The 15,053-nt window shown below is 37.5% G+C and overlaps 1 protein-coding gene across 2 annotated transcripts in view; it reads right to left on the minus strand.

Moving 5' to 3' along the window:
* The window catches only part of BMP5 (bone morphogenetic protein 5), a 53,264-nt gene extending 40,056 nt beyond the window's left edge, over window positions 1-13,208 (minus strand). The window contains exons 1-2 of one of the 2 annotated variants that reach the window (XM_042895152.1): window positions 12,989-13,208; window positions 12,026-12,393 (exon numbers count right to left, since the gene is read on the minus strand). In XM_042895152.1, coding sequence (XP_042751086.1) covers window positions 12,026-12,275 — 250 coding nt within the window. In that variant the 5' untranslated portion in view covers window positions 12,276-12,393; window positions 12,989-13,208. Of the gene's footprint in view, window positions 1-12,025 lie in introns of both variants that reach the window. The other variant, XM_042895151.1, reaches the window with a different exon arrangement.
* Window positions 13,209-15,053: the final 1,845 nt, after the last annotated feature.

A 15,053-nucleotide genomic window follows, 5' to 3' on the forward strand; every position in this document is an offset into this window, starting at 1 on the left:
CCACCTGTGGCTGCATTTCTCACATGTATATAGACATAATGTTTCATAATATATCTGCTCAGTTCCTGACAAACTTCTTATCTATAGATAACAACACATCTCCGAAATAACAAAGATGATCTCACAAAGCTTGTGACGTATTCTGTAACACTGGCTTCTCCCATCTCCTAGTAGTTAAGCTAATGTGCCTCATACAAAATTTAGGTGCTTTTTGAGCAAACATTAAGAATGAGCAGGGAGAGAGAAGCCATCTGTTTACAGTGCTTTTATTTTCCATGCAATTTTTTATTACTACACTGTTAAGAATACTTGGTGTGTGTTTCACTGTCTGCAGTCAGCAAGGTGCCCTTGCACCTATCTGTGCTAAAACTTGATTTCTACAGGGGCTAGGACTATTGCTTTCATTTTTGCTGATAGTTTTCCATACAAAGTAATTGAGAACTCTCTGTTGCCCATCCTCAGAACTGAAAGCATCATAGTGTTATCTTTTTGGATTTATTTCCAGTTCCATTTTGGGAACACGCTCCCTGCCTGAAGACAACAAGCTGGAGCAGCAAGGTTTAAAGGAGGCCACAGTAAATCCCACTGACCAAAGTGATATAAAGTTAATTAAGAAAGCTTCATTCCTGTATGGCAATGATGGTGAGCAAGTCTGAACTTTTTTTCGTAACTTGTTTTGGAATTGTCCCAACTGAGACCAGCTTTCAGCTCACACGTGTGCCTGTTTCATTGATTTGAGCCCCCTTAAGAATCTCTGTTACAACAGTTCTCTCTTTAACACACATGCTACTAAGCACATCCTATGTGGTTTTGCATTTCTAATAAATATGCGTATATATTGTCCCTCCACCTTGACTCTATGAACTGCAGCATCAACTCAGTTGTGTTCATTCTACAGTAGAAAGAGCCTCTGGATTTTCCATTAATTTTTATACAAATATGCATTTTAGATAATATTATTTAAACTGTACTTACTAAGTTATATATATATATATGTGTGTGTGCATATATATATATATATATATAAATCCATCTCCTTATAAATATTGTCTCCTTATGATATAAAGTCTCACTAAAAAATGATTAGTTCCATGTCTTAAGAAGTGATGAAAAAATATCACTTTTTAAAGAGATGTGGTTAAAATGGATACTCATCTCAAGAGCAATAAAACGATTAATAGAGAAAATGTCAAGGAGTCAAAGAACTTCATTCTGAAAAAATACTTAACATTAAACTACTTCAATGAAGAACATTATATTGTGTCATTATACCTGTACCTCCCCAAATTCTAAAGAAAAAAAAAAAAAAAAAGTTCCGTGTTTCTAATTGTAGACACTTATAACTTAAATTGACATGTAAAAATATTCAACTGTGTAAATGCAACTGTATAGACCTGAACTTCAGTTTTAGCGATTCCTCCCTGAAAAAAAGACTTAGTAAAGATTTTGAACTTTCACAGGAATTCTGTTCAGTTCATGATAGAAGATTCATGGGCAGTACTTTTATCATTCTAGAGCTTCATAGCACAGTACAAGGTAACATTTTTAATGTAAAATATTACTCATGCTGCACGATAGACCTTTTAAAATAATGCCATGATTATGTGAAATTCAATTCCACAGGCAATTAATTCTTCATGGCACTTCATTCTCTAGTAAGTCTAATTATTAGGGTCTTAATAAAGCAAGAATGAAGGTATATTCCTTTGCTTTGTGTTTTTTAAAGTCCTAGGTCTAGATTTTCACTTGTTATTCATTGGCACTGTTACCTGGATGTTAATAGAGCTGAATTATTAAATCAGCTATGGGCCTATATGTATATATATACATATATATATATATATATATATAAAAAATACACAACACCTGCATTTTTATGTTATGGCTTCCTTCCTTTTTTTTTTTTTCCCTCCCTTCATTAATTTAGGAAAACATGTTTAATATAATCTGTTTGTGACAAGTGAGCTACGCAACAGTAACAACAGAAAACATACATATCGTTTTTAGTCAGAAGAAAAGCAATATGATCAACACTAAGGGTTTTAGAAGACATCAACTACATGAAAAGCATTATAAAATATTGAGTGTGAAGTTGCCTTCTGAGCCTTTAGAATGCCCATTTTGAAGAACTGCATCTGTTTCTGTGTGTTGATTTGTTTTCTTTTTTTTTTTCTGCAACGACAGGATAATTGCTGCTTTTTAATGAAACCTTAGATGTTCCCATAAATCACTAACGCACAGAACATCTCATACCAAATATCATACAACTCACAATAAACTCATGGGAACCAGCAATGCTAGGGAAGCATAAGGAACTCTGAAGTTTTGGAAAACCACAGAGAGATCATTTGTGGTTCATCTCTTTTGTCTCATCATATGTGAACTTCAGCCCTTGCAGTGCTGTTGATAGGTTTCTCACTCCTTCCTCGATCCCTTAAGAGAAAGCTCCAAGCTGAGAATCAGTGAAGAGAAATCTTTCTCAGAATAAAGAAAACTGTGGGATTTTCTTCTTAGAAATGCCAATGATCATAAATAGAAAAGGAGCAGTTTATGTTTTGTAATCAACTGTACAGAGCACAACTCTTACTGATCTAACTAGGAGATTACTCAGCACCTCATACCACTGAATTCTTCTGCTCTTTTAGACTTCAGCTCTTTGGAGCAGATCCATAAACTCTCCTCCTTATTTCAAAATGTTACGACAGGATGTAATTAAGTACAATTAACAAGGAGGTCAAATGGCCATCTGATAAACACTGGTCCAAACAGGCAGCTTGAAAGGTCAGGGCTGCTAAAGCCACATAGTATTGATGGGAAATAATATTATGATTTAAGGGGGAAAAAATCCCAGTGACTAAAACTGAAAAGATTTACATGCTTTCTATGTTACATACACAAACCCATGCACACATGCTGATACGCATGCACACATGCCACAAACAGCCTACATTCTGGGAACTAGAGCTACACTAACCACATGCTCCCCATGCATTACACCACGACTGAAATGTCAGATTTGATGCTTTAATTCCAATATTTCCTTTTCTTTTTCATTATTTTGTAAAACTACCTGTTTTAAGACTTCTTGTGCTTGGCTTATCGAAGCCTTAAGCTCACCAGGAGGAAAAGCAAGGTGTTCAAGGCTCTCAAGAGCTAGGTCTTTCATAGATCTAGCCAGCCACAGTAAAAACAGACTTCAGAAGAAGAAAAGAAAAAAAAAAAAAAAAAAGCTGTTATAGTCCTCTGCTAAGTAAAAGAAAAAAGGGCATTCATCCTTGCGAATGTGAGCACAAAGAAGTGAAAATGAACACGGAACTATTTGTCCATCCTCATTCTGTGGTTCAAGAGACTGAGGCCCACTCCCTGAGCCTCTTCAGGTTTTCATTTTTCGCTCCTAAGTCATTTCACACTCAAACTTCCAGGTTCAGGCTGGGGCTGGAGAGGCTCACAGCAAGACCTTTGCACAGCATCTCATGTGCAAGGCAATCAGGTTGCCTTGTAGCAGATAAACCTTCTACATCACCAGTACTCTGTAACCTGCAGTCAGACAGATAGCCCAGCTGAGGCACCTTGAGAAGAGCCTTCCTAAGTTATGTCCCTGCTGCATCTCTGCCATCATAAATTACCACAAAGACTACAGGTGCCGTGGAGGTGTACACTGGGTTTGCTCTGCTTTATTATCCACACTACCGTTCACCCACTTTTTTGATTTCTCAACTAACTTATTTTGCAAATCATTACTCTAGAATTCTGTGACCCCAGATACCATGCTCCAGTGGATGCCAGCCCCACTGTTCCAAAATCAAACTCATAAATCATTTAGTGTTTCTGCTCTTTCATCTCCTGGAGTCTAGGTTTGCCAGGACATATTTTATCACCACTACTTATGAAACTGATGCTATCCATATTGCAATAGCCCAAAGAAATATTTTTTCTGAAATTATTTCGTAGTATCTTAGAATTGAATATCTCATCTAAAATTCTTCTCCCTCAGTTTTTTTCAAAGGACTATTTCGTACGGATATACTTAGATAAGTTATTACTAATTTATGACTATTCTGGATCATGGCTACACTTTTTCAAGATTTGACTGTAGTCGGATTTTTGAGAATTAGAACAACAATTCCATTTGAAAGATACAGTCTCCAGAAGAATTTTACAAACCAGATTCTCATGGGGTCTGAATGAGTAATATTGCTAAGCAGAAATTTCAGCAGTTCACCTTTCTAGCTCAGAGGATTAAGTGAAAGTTTACAGGTACAGTTATATGTCTTTTACCATTACTAGTTGTCCTGATCATCTTTCTATGCTCTGATTCATTAAAAAATGTTGTCTCATTTTGCTCTAATTACAGCAAACTAAAGCTGCGTCCTGGCAAGATGCCACACATGCCATCAAAATATTTAATAGCAGCCAGGATGTCAACCTATTTGCACTGGAGCACTTGCTCAAAAAAAAGGAGTTGAAATCTAAAAATTCAGATTTACTTTTTGGAGCATCTCTTAATAATCATGGGAAGCTTCTGAACAGAGAATTGAACTGCTTGGTTCACAGTCTTTTTTTGCATGGAAACAAATTCATAATCCAGTACCAAACACAAACCAGCTCCTGCTAGGTGTACCTCACCCACACACTCACATAATGTAGTTGTCAGGGTTGACAAGTTCTGCCTGCTGTAGCACTTCTGTGTTTTATAGGAAATTTTAACCAAGGGTGTTATTTTAAGAGATGAGCAAATGGGGAAACCCCATGGCCTCGCCAATAAAATATGAACTTTAGGTGCAATGGAGCACTCATAAATATTACTAAGAACAAGGGGATTCATTGTTTCTCCTGACCCCTTTTAGCTTCTCCTCTGATCTCAATCTCTCTGTGTGCGTCATGGCAGCCCTCATCCTTTAACCTGTGGTTTTTAAAAGCTAGCTTCTATGTTATTTATTACCATAAACGTTAGTTGGCCGTCTGTGCGCTCTCTGCATACACATACTGGAGGTGGGGAGGGCTGCATTTTTATTTTGCAGGAATGAGAAGTTTTGCCTGGGGAGATGGCTGGGGGGTGAGGTAGCAGCTCTGCCATGAGGGATCGGGAAGAAAACCACTCGCTTCACCTGAAAGGCTTGCTGGAAACAGAAAACCAAGCCCTGACTTATTTTCTCTTTCAATTATAAATGATCCATATTTATGACATTCTCTCTCATTTTCTCTTCTGTTCATCTCTCTCTGGGTGCTTGCACCTTCTTCTCCCTACCATTAAACTGCTGCTCCACTGCGCCTCTGTGATTGCCATGCAACGCTCTGCTTCACAACACCTCTGGGAGGCTCCCAGTAACACCAGTCGCCTCCCAGCACACACAGTGCCTCTGTCCAGAACCTTTCCCAGGCCCACAGGCTGCTGCCTGCTGAGCAGAGGCCTCTCTTCCCTCTGAGGCCTGCTCGGAGCTTTGCCATTTTTCTCTCATTCCTCCCCTCATTCCACCATCTCCCGCGCCGTCGCCTGCTCTCACCGCTTCTCTCCCTTTAATCCTTTCCCTAGCTGATCGCCACTGACAGAAAATTAAAGTTCAGTGACCCTGACCAGGCGGAGGGGGCTAGAGACAAGGGAAAGGACGAGCAGGAGAGGATGGGGAGAAGTGTGGGAAATCATTATGAAGTCTGCTAGCAGCTAGAGCCCTCCTGTAGCCCTGGGGAGTCTTTCTTTAGCTGGAGGCTGCAATTGGCACTTCATAAACTGTTCATTCTCAGCTATGTGGAAACACCAGACAACACCGAGCATGATCAGACTATAATCAATCAATTTTCTGCAGAACTCCATTAGCCTGTGGGCCCATGAAAGCGAGCTGAAAGGAGCTGCCATGGCTAAAAAGAGAAGAAAAAGGAACTGCCCATCTTGTAATTACTGCCATAACTCAGGCAGTAAGAAGGCAGGTAGCCATGGTGAAATTCTTTGCATAATGTAACATCCAGAGAAAATAATGACAGAAGCAATGAGTGTAGGAGATCACATATGTGCCAGAGCCGTCCTGTTATCTAAGCATATAAAGTGGGATTTAGGAGGAGAACCAGGAGGATTTCCACTCAGCTCATGTCAGGCCGATTCCTCCCTCACATGCTCTGCACTGAGGCGTCTCCGCGAGCCGCCCTCCTCTTTCATGGCCAGCCAGAGTCACTTCGAGATTGTGTTTTCCTGGGAAAATATGTACTGTACAATACATACAAACCCCACAACCCCACCCAAAGTCTGTGTTTAGTCTGGAAAGCAGCGCTTCTAAAGAAGCAGCGGAACTGGGTCAGCCATTCTTCCCAATGGGAAAAATATTATTAACAATATATATTTATATATATTCATGGATATATATAGCTTTTCACCATGCACGTCTAACCATCTGCTAAATCAGTTTCTCTTCAGTTATCTGCAATTTCTTTCAAATCTGTCGGCAAGAAAAGTCAGACAGTTTTATGCCCCAGTTAATGGAGAGCTTGACATTTTTTTGGCTGAGTAGATACAATAATTTGCTTGAATTTAAGTGTTAACTTTGGCAAAGAAATAATTGACAGTTGTAAAAAAAACATTATTTTGTTAGATGATGATATTTATGAATTACACACAAACCTATTTTGAGGGAAAACTATGTAGTTCATAAAGTCCACGTAACATGAGAGATTTAAAAAAGAAATAAAAATATTTCAGTAGAAAACAACAAATGTACTAAAATTTCAAAAAGGAGTATGGAAAATATTTCTAACTCAAAATCAAAAACGATTCCGAACAACTTGCCCTGTCATCACACCAAAATTGGTTAAATCTGACTAATGAATTGTAAAGATCGGGTGAGGATTTTTATGGAATGTCAGCCAGCTAGAAAAGTCCTTTTGTTCTTGAAATGAATAAATAAACCTGTGTAAAAAGCTGCCTTAACATTTAATTTGAGCATAGAAAATCTTTCCATTATTAAAAGTTACTTCTAATGCTTGATTGGGTGCCTTGGTGACAACAAATCATTTCAGCTCACTGATTGGGTGGCTAAAATTCACTAAGGGAAAAAAAAAATCTTGGGATTTCAAGATACCAGTGAAGTATACTTTAGACAAAGATTAAATGAGAACTTCTTGATCTAATTTGCCTTAAATTTTAAGGAAAAGAGTGAAAAACACCATCTTATTGACTTTTGGTTGCCATTTAAAAAGCTTCACAAATATTTTCTCATTTTGTCTTGGTATTGATCCAAGTCCACAGATAATGACATGGAGTCTATTTGTTATTTAATATGTTTTATCTCTGTAATAGCATCCCTCTGTCCATGGCAAGATAATAGCACTATTTCTGCCACTTCACTTAAGGCTGTGTCAATATTTTCATTAGAAGTCTGCATTTTACAGAGTAAAACTGTACCATCGCCAAGGAAATTCACATAATGTTGTAAGACAGCAACATCTGAAATTGAGCGGGAGAGAGAAGTAGGGAGAGTAAGAGACAGAGCGAGAGAAAGGATGAAAGAAAGGATGAAAGGAGGAAAAGAAAGAAGAAAAGAAGGAAAGAAGGAAAGGCATTCCTAAAATTTGAGGGGAGAAGTTAACAACCCTGAGGCCTGAGGCACGTGTTCTTCAAAACCAGCTCCCCTTCCACAATCCCTGATATTTTACGTCTTAGCACTCTATATCCCTCACTGATGATATTTTATCCTGAAGAAACTGAATTAGCTTAAATTGTGAAATGAGCTACTAAATACACTTCAGGTCTGATTGTATTTAGCAACATTTTCCTTCTCAGATGAAACAAAAAAAAAATGTTTGTACAGTTATTCGTTGTGGATTAATGTACTGTAGGATTCTTAAAGCAGCTCTGTAAAAGTTATGCTCTACCGTGTTAGCATTCTTGGCTGAACACAATGGACTGTAAATCTTGTGAATTTATGTATTTGTTCAGTGTTTTAAAGAAGAACAAGACAGTGTGCAACCTTGGGGTAGAGAAACTGGATTAAAATGAGCAGTCTTCCGTGCCTCCAATAGGGAATATTCACTTAGATTTCCATGCCTGATTTAAAAACTGATCACAGAGAGTGTATTTTTTAATTATTAACTATGTTAATTAAAATGACAGAATCACATTGAGTGTGAAGATGTTTTGATGGTGCGTTAATAACTCTAAAAGTCTGTATAATATTGCATTGTAATCTAAATTAGCATAGGGCAGTTCAAAGGCACAAATTTTACAGTAATCTTCACATCTGAGTTTTTGAAATTAATTTAGCTGCTAAGAAAAGCATGTCAAAAAAAAAAAAACCACAAAGTTTTTATATGTTTACCCCCTATCACACATAGAGCATGAATTAATTCACAGAAAAATATGGAGGAAGAAAACAAATTCGCTTAGCGAATGCAACGATCTGTTTAGGAAAAAAAAAAGTCACAGATGTGTTGTAAAGCAATGAGAATACAGAACATTTGAATTTCATGAGAAGGAACATGGAAGTCTAGTGGATTTAATGATCACTTTGATGGTAACATAAAATTCAGTCCTTGAAATGCTCAACTGTAGTTGCAAAAAGTGCTGCTGTTTCTCCCAGCCCAGGGCATGTCTATGTTTTTATTTGAGCCCACTCTTTTGGTGAGAGGTGAGGACTGGGAATGCTAACGTTTATCTTAACAAAGTCCTTCCTCAACTAAATTTCGAGTGAGCACAAAAGTGAGCAGAGCTACATTAGCATTATTTGCATGTTCTCGGAAGAACAGGGTATCCTATATATGTCATTTTAGGAGCTCAGCCAAAAAGAAGATGCCAGAACTCTAAACAGTCAGGGATTTGCAACAATATAATAAAATATAACAACAGGATAAAAAACACTCAGTGAGGAAAACAAAGTCCTGAACTTGTAGGTGATATAATCAGATCTTTGAAAACCCCAGTGTATTTAGTGGAGGATTTATTCTTTGACTGCTGGACCAACCCCAGTTAACTCTTCTGCTACAGTCATCAGTATTTATGGAGAGCTGCCAACGCACACAGTCTTATACAAAGCACAGGACAAGGCATATTCTCTGCCTTGTTGTATCTTTCAAGAAAGAAAGAGATGGAAATTCCGGTGTAAGGAGCAGGTGTTTACAATTTTAACTTCAGGAGAAGTAAATGCAATCTTGTTTTTCTCCCTGGTTCCTTGACGAATTGCAGTTCCCTTGATGATTATTTTTTAAATTTGCTTTGGAAAGTGAGGTATTCACAGCTCTGACAGGTTGCTTTTTTATCAGAATTAACATACGCATTCCACTTTTTATTCTTGAGTGTAATATTATTTGTCATTTCTCATTTTTTTTTACTTCACTTTTTTAATTCTACTCGGTCTTTTCAATCTAATGCTTAATAATTCTTAACAAACATCTTAGTTACATATTTCTTGTTTAAATATTTTTATCTTAAAATAATATAACTAGTTGCAACAATATACGAAAATTTCAATTTAAAATATCAACATGATTAATAAAGCTTTATAATTACACCTTATGTAATTAATAGTGTGCAAGTATGAATATGGTGAATAGTTTTTCCAGTGCAGATTAATTTGATGCAAGTTGACTGGGGCTTCAAATCTAAAACCTTTTGAATTATTACTGTGCTGCACCAGCATTTATTGATTTTAAGGTACAGTGTTAGCATTCACTTATCACTGCATATTTTTTCCCATTGTATATTAAAAGAGCTTGCCCTCATCTGTCACAATCTTATGTGGCATAAATCATACAAAATGGTTACCTGTTTCCATGATTTATTTTGTTATTATGTTAATTATACCGAAACATAGGATTGTTTAATAAAAACGCTGAAGTTAATCTACATCAGTCGTCAATATTTCTTACACATGCTACATGGTGGAATATGTGATAAACCACAATAACCAACCAGTATAGAAGGGCATTTGAAGTGAATTAGGGTTTAGCCTTACTAAGAGCTGAGACATATTTTAATTTCACAGAACACAAACAAACACTGCTATTTACTTTTTTTTCTCCTGAAAGCTAATTGAGTCTGTTAACCATACTCACTAGAAAAATAACACACTCCCCCACTTTTCACAGCTTCGAAACACGAGTTGAAATATACGCAGACTTTAACTTCTCCTAAAAACTATCTCAAGGCAATGCTTCCTTCCCAACAAAATGAGACTATATTATAAACTTCCCAATTAAGGTAAGACACTGGAAACCTGCAGCGTCCCAGAGAGGAGTTTCATCTGGGAAAACACAGCAGGATCAGGCCAGCACACGTCTGACACTGACCCTGAGACTTACACTCACGAAGTGCAAGAAGTCCTCCTGCAATCAGAGACGTTTCTTGAAATCAAAGAGTAGGTCCCATGTTAACAGCCATCAGTGCCATTGATGAAATGGTCTCTGACATATTCACGGAGGGTTTTTCACAAGACAAGTGAGAAAAAAAGTTTGCAGGATCAGGACCTTGCCTAATGCAGAAGAGATCAGAGCATTTCTAGTTTTTCTTTGTAACATTGCCTTTTTAAACTCAGTGTATTCCAGCCACTCTGGGTGAATCGAGTCATCCGATGATAAGTTAAAAGAAATGCAGAGATAAGAAGTAACTCCTTCTTAAGGATGAGTAACACACTTTCCAAAAACAGAGATTTAATTTTCTTCTACCCTGCTATTTCGGGAGCAAGAGCAATAAGCAAATGCATTTAGAGTTCAGACATATGTTACTCCTAAAAAAAAAAAGACCTCAGAATTAAACACCCCCCAATCTGCCAAACAAATGTAATTTTATTACTATGCCAGCTAAACTCCAGGGTGTCATTTTTTTCCCAGAAATTTTAGCTGTTGAGGAGTTTAGTGTTTGGAAACATTTTAAATCCTGCTGCAGGGATTAAAAACCTGGTAGACATAAAAGGTATAGAACTTGTGTGATAATCGGAAGGTATTTCAGAACATGTGCCATTGCTTAAAAAGTTTCTACAGAAAGCATTATCCTGGAAGGTAAGGTTTTATCAGATTTTACATGAGCTTACTGAGAAGTTTCCAATTAAATCTGCTACTATTTAGATCAAACAAGAAGTTTTTAGATAGCTTTATGAGTCCTGCAGCATTTAAATTACTTATAAAAATAGTAAAGACATTTCATGAATTATTTGCAGCTTTCTTCATGAGATTTAGGTTGCCTTCTATTACAGAAATCTGTAACTCTTTTTTTAACCACAACATAACTGGTAAGCATGTTTATTGTACTCAGAAGCCAATATAATTTAGTTTTATCAGGTTTTGTGTCTGATATGATACAATTTTCAAAAGCATTCCTTGCTTGCATGTTTCTGGTGTTTAATTCTCTAATTGATTAATGGCAGAAAATAAGAACTGTTGCAGACTTTGAGTACCATGGCAGTGTAGTAAAACACAGTCTGTGGTTATTAAACAGAAATAACAAAGAAACAGAAACAGATTATATAAAATCCAGCCAGCCAGCTGAAAAGATAATAAAAATCTGACTCTTACCATTAGAAAAAAAAATCCCAAATAACCTAAGAAATCTTTTTTTTTTTTTGTCCCCCCTCAGAAATGGCTTGACTTTTCCCTTTTCATAACATCCTGGGTTTTAAAATATTAACAACTGATGTTTGTTCATGTCTGAGCTTTAAACAAAACAGTGCGGGAAATAACCGAGCAATAGGCATAAGTGTTTGATTTTTTGAGATTTAAAAAAAAAAAAAAGGAGTTAGTTTGGCCTAAGGCTAGAATTTTCATTACATCAATGAAAGAAAGAAAACAGAAGCCAGCAGAGGGGAGTTATAGAAACTGACTTTATATAAACAGTGAGAAAAATCTTTTTCCATGGCCACCTACAACGTAGCTACTTCACCGTTAGTACAACTTTTCTTTTGCAAGTGGCACAGCAGCCAGGGCCCAATCCTGCTGTTTTAGAACAGGTTACACTCCGGCTGAGACATTTCCCTCTCTCAGCCCTCCAAGATCAGCCTAACAGTTCATCAGACAGAGCAGAAAGAGCAACAACAAAAAAACTTTGACATACCTAAATTGACAAAGCTCATCACCATGTCAGCATCATTCAGAAAGTTGGTGTCGTGCAGGCTGGCTAAGGGAGGATTCTGTGTGGCCAGGGTGGTCATGCGAGACAACTGTATTCTCCGTGAATATCCATTTGGAGAGGCAGGGTATCCTTTCTGCATCCCTCTGCTCTCCCCTGCCATGGATCCCTTCAGTGAGTACTCCAGCTCCTCGGTATCCTCTTCATTTGTCATGGCATTATACAGGTCCAGCATGAAGAGGGGTGCAGAAGAAGCCTGCTTTCCTGGTGAAAATGGTCTGGGTCTGTGAGGTAGACCCAGGATAGAGAGAATCTCTCTCTGAATCTCCCTTCTTTCATGGTTCCGCAGCCTCCTGTAAATAAAACTTGAATGGACATGATTGTCTCCTAAACCTCCCTGTGCGTGACCCACCAGAACCCAGCAATTCCAGAGCAAGCCCACGAAAGCTTTGAGTGCAGTTAGGTTCATCTTTGAAAAGAAAAAGAACAAGGAAAAAAAAAATCTTTTCTCCTACTTGTCCTGAGTTCCTATGAGGTCTGCTTTCCCAGTGGCTGAAAAACAAAATTTACCTATTCTTCATGTCAATGTCATCTCTAAACGTAACATCTTTGGTGATTTCTCTCCCCCCACCCTGTTTAAATATTATGGAATGTGTCAGGTTGCAGTTATTTCTAAGAAAGCTGAAATTCAGACTTCCAATTTTCCACTCTTGTTATCGTTTTTTCTGCATTTATGGAGCAGAAGACCAGTATTTTGTCAGCTGACCTAGGCATTCCTATATAAACCTTAGATAACCAGGTCTTGGGTGGGGAGCTGTATCAGCAAGAGCTGTTCTTCTGACACATTGTAGTTCCCAGAGTTATCTTCCCTTCTTATTCTGAGTTCTTCGTACACCTTGCGCTCTTCCCAAGATAAATCCTGAGTCACAGATTAGTCTTGATCTGTACCTTGGTGGTGTAACACATATCTGTCCAGCAGCCTGGTGATAACGTTAACATCTTTTGAAGCGCTTGAGTGTAAAGTAATTCTAAAGCATGTACTAATCAAATTAATGTGTTGCCATGAATTTACTTGAAAAAAAAAAAGTCTGTAAATCCATTCAACCCTTTTCAGCTTCTTAACTGTTATTTCCAACTCTTGCAGGCACAAATATAACAGCTCTCTTCAAGAGAGATCTAAAGACTAATGTAAGCACAACCCTGCTGGGAAAGAAGAGGCTTCTCATTGTAATTTGAAACGGGTATAGCAAAAAAGTCCTTAACCCTTCTGTTGCCAGACAAAGATTTAAGCCTTCCTCCCCCCCAACTTACAGTAATGCACTTAATTTGCCTATCGACTGCTTTTTCTTTCCTGGCAGCTTGCAGAATATCCAAGCAAGCACTTTTAATTTTAGCAGTTTCAGGATGTGTAGATAGTTGAAGGCTTGGCGTAATGTGGAAGCTCCTGCGACTCTACTCAGGAGTCTATAGTTTCATAACCTTGAATATGAAACCCTTATAGCAGACCAAAATAGCATCTCATTAATTCAAGAAATGTTTGTATTTTAGGTAGGCTTAGCAAATAAAGGCAACCTTTTTAACAAACTCCGTAGGAAATTTTGTCTGTTAGGCTTGATTCACCCTTCTCTAAAAATGCCGGCAATGTACTCTGAATGAAAACAAATTTATTCAGCAAGCGAGATTTCAAGTTGTGCACAGCCAACGGTGTAATTATGGTCAGAGTCACAACTTTCATAAATTGTAATTTGCAATGATAATTTAGTCAAAGTAGATTTTGACTCATAAATTACTGTACTACATTTCCCAGTAAATATCAAAAGCTGAGATTTAATCCCACAACCTGTTATTAACTAGAGAAAGAAACAGCTTAACTGAAGGGAAAAAAAAAAAAACAAAAAGAAAAAAAGAAAAAAAGATTTTAAAACTGCTACATACGCAGTTAGGATTTAGCTTAGGATTTTATGAGAGCCAGCAACTTGTGTTTTCCTCTCGCTAAAACAAAATCACAGTGTTAAATTTCATACCACTCAGATTGTTTGTGGTCACATTTTCTCACCCCTACCTCGTCCTGGGGAGATTTTCCTTTGATGGGGGTGGGGATGGGGGGAGGACAAAAAAAGTTAATAAACACATGACGCTGAGGAAAAAAACAGGTATATAAAATGCATCCCGCCGGGTTTTCCCTTACATGACTAGCACCTACTCAGCAAATCACACAGTCCTTGAGTAAACTTGGGAGTGTGACAGCAAGTATAGTCACACCCTAAGAAGCCAGGAACAATTCATCTAGTATATTAAGTACAAATGAGCTTTTCTCATATATTGTGACTCCTAGTCTATATCTACAGTGCAACTGCATCTGCAGTCCAACTATCATTAAAATACAGCTGATTCTCTCTCATAAATCAACACACGTAATAGACGATGCTTCTACCAAGGAAGGATTTATCTCATACTAGACCTGCTGGATTAACACTGAAATTAATGAAGCTATGTAGCAAGAGGTCTGCTATTTTTAGTGGAAAAACACTCAAAATCAGAATATGCTTTCTTCCCTTTTTAAGGTTTTCCCCCAAAATCCATTTGTTAGAAGAAAACCATCATTTCCGTTTTTGTTTTGCTTTCATTTGTTCTGCTCAGACAGTTGTAATGATACATGAGACTTTACCATACATATGTCTTTTTTGAATCAGCCCATCATGTATTTCGCAACAAGGTTTATTTCTCTTTTCCAGCAATGTATTCTCTTTTTTTTCCCTAAGCGTTCATAAAAGCCCATGGATTGATTGCTCAGAGGATTTAAGTCCTCAGCCCATCAGTACAGCCAGCAATAGAAACTTCCTATATTATCCCACTAGAGTGTCTGGAGTTCTGCATTTAGTTAATCTCTTTCTATTGAGAAAGCCAAGAATGCCCTCACATTTGAGGATGCTTTTACCTTGTGAACATCTTTCTAGATAGAAATGAGGTAGGACAACCTACTAATCTTATGGTTGATGAAAATAGCTCCTGC

This window comes from Lagopus leucura, unplaced genomic scaffold (assembly GCF_019238085.1).
Source record: "Lagopus leucura isolate 7727_CA_CO unplaced genomic scaffold, USGS_WTPT01 Super-Scaffold_73, whole genome shotgun sequence".
NCBI lineage: Eukaryota > Metazoa > Chordata > Aves > Galliformes > Phasianidae > Lagopus > Lagopus leucura.